Below are 9,955 nucleotides of genomic sequence, written 5' to 3'. Positions count from 1 at the left end.
CAAACTGCATCGCGGTTTTGTCCCCTCGTTCTCCCCTCCGAGGGCCCCCCCTCGGAGTGTGTGCGCTCGCGCGGTTGTTGCATTCGCGGCGTCGCGGCATCGCGGCGTGTCTAAACTGCTGGAAAAACTGCGCAGCGGCGCTTTCCTCTTGGCGAGGAGAGAACGAGAGTGTTGCACTTGCAAAATACTTGTGCCAACAAGGAAGCACGCGGCCGCGGCGCGCAGCGCGGCCTCTCTCGATTACCGAAAGATGCGTTTGCGTCACGATCTCGCGCGTATCTCCCGCATATCTTCGCGGGTGCGCGCGCGGAGGGAAAACCTGTCATTGATGATGCGTCGATGTCGATGCGACCCACATTTTCCCGGGGACTCGCGGAACTTAATCCCGATGTTGAGGACGCTGAAGCTGATCCAAGTACATTTAGGTGGCTGCGAACGTCTCGATCGCAAGCTGGTCCGGCTGAAATTTGCGAATTGTTAAGAACTTATTATACACCAGCGAAATATTTCGCGACACTCGGGACATTGCTTAACAAAGAAAACGTGCCAGAGAATACGAGAATCAATCGGCGGTTCTCAATCGCAGAACGCCACGATGCGGCGTAGATAAATGACGGCGAAAAAAGTCACTCGAGGCAATAGTGCGCTTTCTTGGAACGCATTGAATAGCCGTTCTGTAATTTCGCGCGGCCGTAGAAACCGTTCGCCGCCGAGCCCGCATGCAAATCGGATCCAACGAGAGTGCGGGATCCTCGATGTAGGATCGCCAGATCGAGAGATTTAATTCAGCACCTCTCGAAGGATCCCGTAGAGGGAGAGAGGGAGGCAGAGAAGTGCAGTTGGTCATGATCAGTTGTAATTACAGCTGCTCCTGTCAATTAACGGCCGAGGCGCGAGATGAGAAAAAGAGATAGATTTTAGTCTTCAATTTGAACGTTTGCATGATATCATCAATGACGCATCAGTATGTTATAATGTTAAAGAAAACAAAAGAAGTTACGTACACGAGAAAATTTTATCGCGCGTCACAATTTATTTTTATTATTTAAAAAAAGTAACGAGAAATATAAATTGGAAAAGTTCTATCCGATTATATAACTTATATAATATAATTATTGCAGTAGCTTAACTTTACTGTAAACATAATGAAGCCTGTTAGATTGCAACGCATTTTTCTTTCGGAAAGAAGCGTGCGAGAGGAATGCACCCGCTGGTTACTGTCGATGGATGATCGATTGATCGTCGCGCAGTAACACAGTGGATCCCACATTTTTGCGGCATCCGCAATGTCGCAATGATCAATCAACTGGCAGATCGGGAACCGGGCCAACGATTCCTATTACCGCAATGTGTCGTAGCAGACACAGGCGCATCTCGTGCCGTGCGCTCGCGTTATTGCTACATGAGCAATAATAAATCGTCGATTTAGCAACACGGCAGTTCTTTCAGCAACAACCGGTGAGAGCACCGTAGGTGTCAGGACCGTTTCGTGAACTTCGCGCTCGCGGAGATTCCTCTCTCGGCGTGACTCGTCTGTCACGCGCGCTAATTGAATCGATCACCGATGATTGAGGCGACGATCGACAGTTTACAAATCTCGTATCGTTAATATATCTGCGATTTATACATTTTGCATATTTTACGACACGTACTTACGTTTCCAATTGATTCGAAGACAGGATTACGACGTCGTTAAATAAAGCGCGTAATCAAACTTTAATATAACAATCTTAAATGCGATCTTAAATGGTGGAACAAAAATGTTCTCATCTTTGATAGGAATGAATATGAAAATATCACATATTTATTTCCTAAGTATCATACACACACATACACAACTTTGACTTACATACGAATAAATGCGAGACATTACTAAACTAGGAACGTCTCGAGCATTCTGCCGCCGGGTATACATTTCATAACTTATTAGTTTGCTATTTTATTAATCACCATTTCGTGACGACACACGCGTTAATCTTCGCGCATAACAAGCAAACACGACTCGGTTCGGGTTCTCCTCTCGTCAACTTGTTTCGCGTGTGCTATTAAGCTATTATACTTCGGCCGTGACGCGCGATATTGCGCCTCCGCTCGGATAACGAGCAACGGAGTGGAGCCCAAATTACGAACTGCCGCTATTACAAATTATTATTGATTGTATTATATGTGTTGCGCCATTCGCGTTTAAAGCGATGAGCGTACCCGCTGCGCTTACGCGACTCGTAAAATCGTTTCGCTTGTTCGCGAAGGTGGAATTATTATAAGAACCTGGACGAAAGTACCCCATCGTGTACATTTTATTAAGATTATTAAATTTTCCCTGAACCAAAGTGTAATCTAAGACCCTATTAAATATTTTTAACGATCGTGTCAGCTATTTGTTAAATAAAACGTACATATTTAGCTATAAAGTCGATCTGCTTTCTTCTTCAAGTATTACTCAATTTTGAACCGGGACGAATATTGACGACGTTAGCGGGGATATGTTTATATCTTGTGTTGATTTAGTTATCGAGTTCCTGGTGTATGGGTGTGCTCCACGAGTGAAGCTGCGCGTGCGGCGAATAACGAGCGGGCAATTTTCGATCGCACGTTACCCGCCTACTGATGGTCCCCAATAGACTCGCGTTTTGGAGAAAGGAAGTCTCGGCGAGGAGTGACGCTGAAGATTTTCGAAACCTCGCTTGCGGGAGTTCGGTTCCTGAAATGAGCGGCTCATAGCGCACCCAGCTTGCGTTGCACCGTCCTCGTAAATCAATGACTTGTACTAATTTCATCGACTCGTTATTTAACACGTGATATTCATCGCACGTGCCTTATCATGCGTGCGAGACACTTTTACTCAAACTATTACTCAAGAATACCCAAGAAAGGATACGAGACTTTCTATCCTCGCGATGCGCAAGGAGGATTACAGGACTTTTACGGCCACAGCCATTCACTGTGAGTCGTCACACAAATCACAGCGATTTACCGCACTTTTCTGCTGTCCGTGCTTTATTAAAATTGCAGCTCACTCGTCGGAGTTTCTCGCTCGAGTATCTTGCGTCTCTTCGATCTTGCGACGTCCCCGTTCCGAGGAGCGAGCCGATCGATCCCACGAAGTGGAACGTTTTATTTCTCATCTGTCCGAATCGTGAAGCCACTTGGCGCACGTGTTTCGCGCGTCGACAGTCTCAGCTGATGCTGTATCACTCTCGATGATCGCTCTGCTCCATCAGAGCCAGATGACAGCAAGGCCGATCATAGCGTGCTGGCCGGCGCGCGTAAGATTTCTCGCTGAGAAGAGGACGCCAAGCTCCTCGCGAGAGAACGTTCGCCCGCGCGAATGGCGAAAAAAGGGCCGCCTCTTCTCTCATTAACGGCCTGACCAGGGTCAACCGCGGGCACAGGGCATCGCCAATCCTTCCAGTGGTCCTTCGATTCCCCACCGCGTGCGATTCCTCGCGCGGTATCCGTTCGTCCATCCGTGTCCTCTTCGTCCCTTACGTCGCACACCCACCTCCGCAGTTCCCCCCGGGGTCTCACCTGGCCGGTAGCATCCTCCTGCACTCCCGGCGAGGACTTTCTCCGAAAGACGAGCGACTATATAAGCGAGATGCACACTGTTTGAAGCACGTTAGACGAAATCGCACGGGTGCGTCGAGAACAGGCCGCGTCGCCGTCGCGTCTCGAGCGTATCTGTTTCCTTTCGTTTCAATTTCCGTGTCATCATCACGCTTACTGCACTACGCGACGGTACCTGAGAGCGAGAAAGAAAGGAGAAGCCCGCGAGGAACGCAAAGGGCTAAATTCGTGCGTGTGCGACCCGGCACCGAGGGACTCTATCCACGAGGGTTCGACCGCTGGCCCAACCATGAGGCCCGCGAGAAATTGGGTCCCCCTGGCGACCGCGCTGGCCGCGACGGCTCTACTCTTGAGGCCCATTCACGCTGAAGGTGAGAGGAAAAAGGGAAAAGCCGGGAATATTCAAATTAATTTCTTATGTCTCGTGAACTAAAATTGCTGCTAAAATTTTCCGAATTAAAGTAAATTCCAATTTTGACTTTGAGGCTTCCGCGGCTATCAGTTTCGTCAGTAGTGGTGACTTCCAATGGATACCACGTTCCTTGACAACTTTGTGCCGACGTTTCGCAAATATTATAGTTTGCATCATCAGGGCTGGTATCGGAGCAATGTTTGCGCAACGTCGGCACAAAGTTGTCAAGGAACGCGGTATCCATCCGGAAGCCATTACTAAATTCCATAATCTTTGTTTATCGTTCATAATATATGCAAAAAAGTTGAAAGTACCAGCAGAATTTTAAACATTCTGATCAAGGGAAAGAGTTCTCAGCTTCCTGTAATATGGAGCAAACAACAGTAGTAGAATTAATTCTGCACTGGAAGGGAAAACATTTTAATATTTAATTTATGAGATCAACTTATTTTTCGTATTATCGGTGATTTTCATACTAATCATTTACTGTTACCGTGTTAATATTCTCCACGACAATAAAAGCAACATTAAAATATCCGGTATTATTTCATACGAGACAAAGTTTTGCATCAACAATTTCGAGCAGGATAAAGATTTTTTTCACCACCGACATTTATATAATGTTAAAACGTCACAGCGTATGTATTCTCTCTTCTCGTCCACTTTTTTAATATATTGTACATTTAATTCATCGTTACACAAGAACCACACTGCAGTATCATTTTTATTAGAAAACACAAGGTACGATATTAGGACAGTATTATGAGGAACGTGTGCCATACTTTAATGCTTCGGTCAACACTAATTTCACGGCTAACGCCTGCATTACGCGACATGCCCGTCACGTAATATTTTTGCGCGACTAAATTAGTGCCGGGACCAATTTGAGCGACCGGGTACCTCGGAGAATTTATTAGAAAGTTCGCCAGGACATTAAGTATAATAATCTTCCTTCGCGATATGCTTTATACCTTATTCTTGCACGGATAATAAATGAAGATCACGCGATGATTCGGATCGAGATTTTACAATTGGGATCAGATTTTATTAAGATTGTGAGAGTTGCGCATTGAATGTTATTCACAAAATAATTCACAGAATGTTAATTATTCAAGATAATTTGAAAAGGTAACTTCCTTTCGATATTATCTTCCTCTTATGCGTTCGCATAAGACGGTTACGGTTAGGATAAAACAGAAGTTAATTATTATTAAATAGCGACGCGCGAGAGATTAGATTCTTCGCATCGCTCTTGACACTTCTCGAGCGTAAATATAATATCTTTATTAAATTTTCTTATTAGATACACCAAAGAATGCGGATTAGAACGTTTCGCGAAGCAATTGCGTCTCGGATCGATGTGAGGCTTCGATAAAGTTCAAGCTATTTTGTGGCGTGCTATTTTACGTATAAGTTTCACACGAAGCGATATCAATTAAGTACTCGTGATAAAAAAAAACAGGCAATCTCTCGCTATTCAAATAGAGACGTTCAATATCGCGGACCGTGATTATCGTATAATTTGATCTCTCTTTCCACCCTCAGTAAATTTACTTAATTCCTCCAACGACCACGTTACTTCTTTCGCAGTCGCCTTCTAGAAGTAGTGCAGACGAATTTGTGAAATCGGAACGCGCGAAAAAGTAGAAACCGTGCGCGCCGAGCCTGAAATAGTCGAGCATTAGGGCGATGTGAGTTATCGGACCGACATCTTTTAGCAAATTGCGCGTAGCGTGTAAAATCAGTATATAAATCAGGTCGCTATCGGTTGCGATCTAGCGTGATTTGAGCTCGAGAACGCGCGTGTTAAGCCGAAACTTCGTCGGCACTCTTGCACGTCGCGATTGTCTCGGTCTCGTTAACACGTGTAATAAACGCCTCCCGCGCACCATTGTCGCGGGCCATTGTTGGAGCCGCGCTTGTATTACAAATTATCACAAAGCGTCGTCGCTCCCGTGAGAATCAACGAAACGCGCTCATTTAACGCGCGCGGCCGTACCGTCAAAACGCTGAAATAAACGCGGAAGGAAACGAGGACTGCGCACTGGCAACTTCTGATCACAATTCGTTTTGTCTCGTTTCATTTTGTGTGCCCCTATCTCACGTTTTACGTGTCATTCTGTACTCTACTCTAAAATAAAATATTTCCCCGCGTTTCCTATTCGCGTTTACGCTTTTAGTCCACGTCGTCCAACTTTCATTCGCCCGTCATTCGATCCGTTATCGATCCGTTATCGATCGTTATCGTATATTCCAGCGTTATTCAAGTCGGCAAAGTTCGCAAATTGTATGGTCCTCTTGAAATTGTGGCGGAAACCAATAAAATGCCATTTTTCATGCAAGATTGAATCGGATATCTCCGTCCGTGCACAATTGATGGGATACGGGAGAGAAGTGCAAATAGCAACCAGCGAATTGCTAATTCGGGATTGATTGACACGCTCGGTCGGCCTGTCACTCGGTGGCCTTAGTTGGCGATTGCCGACCCGGTCATAAATGATACCGGCGATGAATCGCCGCTTCAATCCTCGCGGTGAAGCGTCACGCTCGCGCGATAAATCAATCGGACGCGCGACGTTCGCGTTCTGGCGCATCAGCCGCGCGAAGAAAGCGAGCGTGACTCAATCGGCGTTAATGCACGTAAAAAATTCAACACACGCGATTATCATGAAAATTGCGTCGGTGTCGTGAAACGGCTAAGCGTTTGTCGAACGTAAATCGTTCGCTCGCGACACGTCGAATCAGCCGATATCGATGATCGCGTGAATGGGTGAAGTTTCGTTCGATAAAAAATTATGGTCACGGTCTGATTACGCTCTCGTAGCCAGTTGTGCTGCACGATGCGATTTATTAGAGCATTCTTCGCGATACGAGCACTTCATTTTCCGATTTGCCCGAGCGAGTGATTCCCTTTCGCCCGTGAAACGCGTACACGTCACGTGCTTTGCGAATCGAAGTGCGATTTCGGAAACGCGGCTATAAATAAATAACGGTCCTTCAGACCGACACGGACAACTTGCCGGATATCTATGACAACATAATAAGACCCACGTAAATAGACTGGCATTGTGCTGTTGACTTTCATTGCTTGCGGATGTGTCTTCTGTGTTCGATTTGACTTTTAATGTTCATTTGTTACGCTAGAAAGAATTTTTTACCTTTTACTTTGCGACATAATTGCTTCGATGTTTATCTATTATTTATCTGTGAACTTTTTGTACTATGTGACATGTAAGTTTTCAATATTTTCAAATTTTATCAGCGTATATTTTACCTTTGCATTAGTAACACTGTTTAACACTATTTGTATTCAATTTGTACAGAGCGAGTTAATGTCTGATTGTATTAATATCACCTGAGGAGGACCCGAACCAAGAGTCGAAACGTTGTAATTTGATCAAATATATCGCCAGTTAAGGCCGAATAACTTAACTTTCCATCCGTGTTTGTTCTTTTCTTATAAATAAGTATATTTCAGTTGTTTTGATCATGAAAATATAATGTCGATACGGTTTTACTTGTCTGATTTTACCACGTTACCACTTTGACAATTTGAGCTAACAACTTTTTTATAGAAGAGCTTTTATTTATTTTAATTGAAGTCTCACATCAGTCAACGTAAAACGACATTTGATTAAGCTGTAAATAGAATTTTATTGATGAAGCATTATCGTGAAACGAACTCAGATATCTCTCTATAAATTTCTACAGAAGGAGAAAACGAAGTTTTCTAATTCCTACTTTGTGCTACCACTAACTTCGCGATTGCTAGGAAGCCGCGTAAATGCTGCCGTCAAAGTCCCATGCTCACCGTTCTGTCGCTATCAACGATGCCGCAAACAATAAATGATTTGCATTAGCGGTAATTTCGCCGAGATATTGCGAATAATAAAAAGTCCCCAGTAATGCAAGAAAGTAAAAGTTCTCAGGAAGTGTGCGCGTCGAAGAGTAGACAATTGAAGAATAGCAATTTCTGAGGAAGATTAGCGCAACATTCTTCTGTAATATCAATAAAAGTAATCGAATTTTTAGCCGACGTTAAAGCATAAAAGGCGGTTTACGTATCCGCTAAGAATATTTGCTAGAGATGAGATCCTAATTCGAGGATTATCATTTGCAGCGCCAGTTTCGGGCAGCTACCTGCCTCCGTCGACCAGTTACGGCACGCCTAACTTAGGTGGCGGCGGTGGCGGCGGTTATTCCGGCGGTGGCGGTGGCAGTGGCGGTGGCGGCTATTCCGGCGGAGGCGGTGGCGGTTATTCCGGCGGAGGCGGAGGCGGTTACTCTGGTGGCGGCGGAGGCGGAATATCGTCGAGCTATGGTGCGCCACCGTCTTCCAGCTACGGAGCACCACCCTCTTCGACCTACGGAGCACCGTCCGGCGGTGGCGGTGGCGGAGGTTTCGGCGGCGGCGGCGGAGGTTTCGGTGGCGGTGGAGTATCGACGAGCTATGGTGCGCCACCGTCCTCCAGCTACGGAGCCCCATCTCGTCCTTCTGGTAGCTACGGGGCACCCTCACGTCCGTCTTCCTCTTATGGAGCACCTTCCAGCGGAGGCGGTGGCGGGTTTGGTGGCAGCGGTGGCTTTGGCGGCGGCGGTTTCGGCGGCGGTAAACCATCCACAAGCTATGGTGCACCTTCGAGCAGACCCTCGTCAACGTATGGTGCACCATCCGGTGGAGGCGGTTTTGGTGGTGGCGGTAGTTTTGGCGGCGGCGGTTTCGGCGGCGGAGCACCATCGTCAAGCTACGGAGCGCCTTCTTCGAGCTATAGTGCACCCTCTTCGAGCTACGGGGCACCGCGTGGCGGTGGCGGAGGTGGAGGTGGAGGCAGACCGTCGAGCAGCTATGGAGCACCTAGCGGCGGCGGCGGTGGCGGTTATTCGGGTGGTGGTGGTGGTAGTTTCGGCGGAGGTGGATACTCCGGCGGATCAGTGTCCTCCACGTATGGTGCACCATCGGGAGGTGGCGGCGGTGGATACTCAGGTGGTGGCGGTGGATATTCCGGCGGTGGTGGCGGTGGATATTCCGGCGGCGGTGGCGGTGGATATTCCGGCGGCGGCGGCGGATATTCCGGTGGCGGCGGCGGATATTCCGGCGGCGGCGGCGGATACTCCGGTGGCGGCGGCGGGTAAGATTAAAAAATTGTAATAATCAGATATGATGCTTCGAGTATAAAATATTAAAATAAATATAAATAATAGAATAATAAGATAAGTATAAAATAAGATATATAAAATAATAAGGTAAAAGAATGGACTCTTTTTTTCAATATCGATTCTAACCGGTTTTGTTTTGTTTCATTAAAAAATGATCGCGTCGCGTCGCGTCGCGTTAACTGCTCATGCATTCTTCAGATGATCGATTTTAACATGTGCCCTAGACCTCTTCGTATTACTTCGATCTTTCATTCGTATCGGTTGAAACCTAATTTATCTAAAGTGAAATTCTCTATTACCAGGATAAATTATTCAATTTGTAATTCGAGAAACATTATTGATTTGTGCTTTGTGACGCCAAATTTAAACGTCCTCTTAAATTTAAGTTTTAGCTTTCTTCTCGCGATGTTTCATTGTTTTACTGTAATTATTTTTCACTAACATTATTATTGAAAAGAAAATTTGTTGTGTCTGTCTGTGTTTTTTATTTCTTAATTATCTATATTTTTACATTTAACTATCAGACATGCCTCATGGTTCTTCTTATTGTCTTCAGCGGTTACTCCGGAGGTGGCGGCGGCGGAGGTGGACAGAGCTACGCCAGCAATGGAGGATACCAATACTAATCCAGATACGTGTTCACACGTGGCGAAACAATCTCCGTGCTCAGTCACGTCGGCTTCCCATCAGGTTTCCCAAATCGGATGGCATAAACCAGATCTGTTACAACAAGATTCATCAATGCTATCGATCGACTCTGCATACCATGCGTTATCACGAAGCGGGCTTCTGTGGTTCTTGATAGGCTCAGTTCTGATC

General features: G+C 46.0%; 1 protein-coding gene across 1 annotated transcript; it reads left to right on the top strand.

The window, feature by feature from the left end:
* Positions 1-1,699: 1,699 nt before the first annotated feature.
* Positions 1,700-9,955, top strand: LOC105279747 (loricrin). The gene is made up of 3 exons (XM_026971561.1): positions 1,700-3,938; positions 8,100-9,108; positions 9,693-9,955. The coding sequence occupies exons 1-3, from the start codon at positions 3,857-3,859 to the stop codon at positions 9,760-9,762; spliced, it is 1,161 nt and encodes a 386-aa protein (XP_026827362.1). The 5' UTR covers positions 1,700-3,856; the 3' UTR covers positions 9,763-9,955.

The sequence above is a fragment of the Ooceraea biroi genome, chromosome 7, assembly GCF_003672135.1.
Source record: "Ooceraea biroi isolate clonal line C1 chromosome 7, Obir_v5.4, whole genome shotgun sequence".
Classification (NCBI taxonomy): Eukaryota; Metazoa; Arthropoda; class Insecta; order Hymenoptera; family Formicidae; genus Ooceraea; species Ooceraea biroi.
Note: the sequence above shows the minus strand (reverse complement) of the source record. Positions and strands in the feature narration are given on the sequence as shown.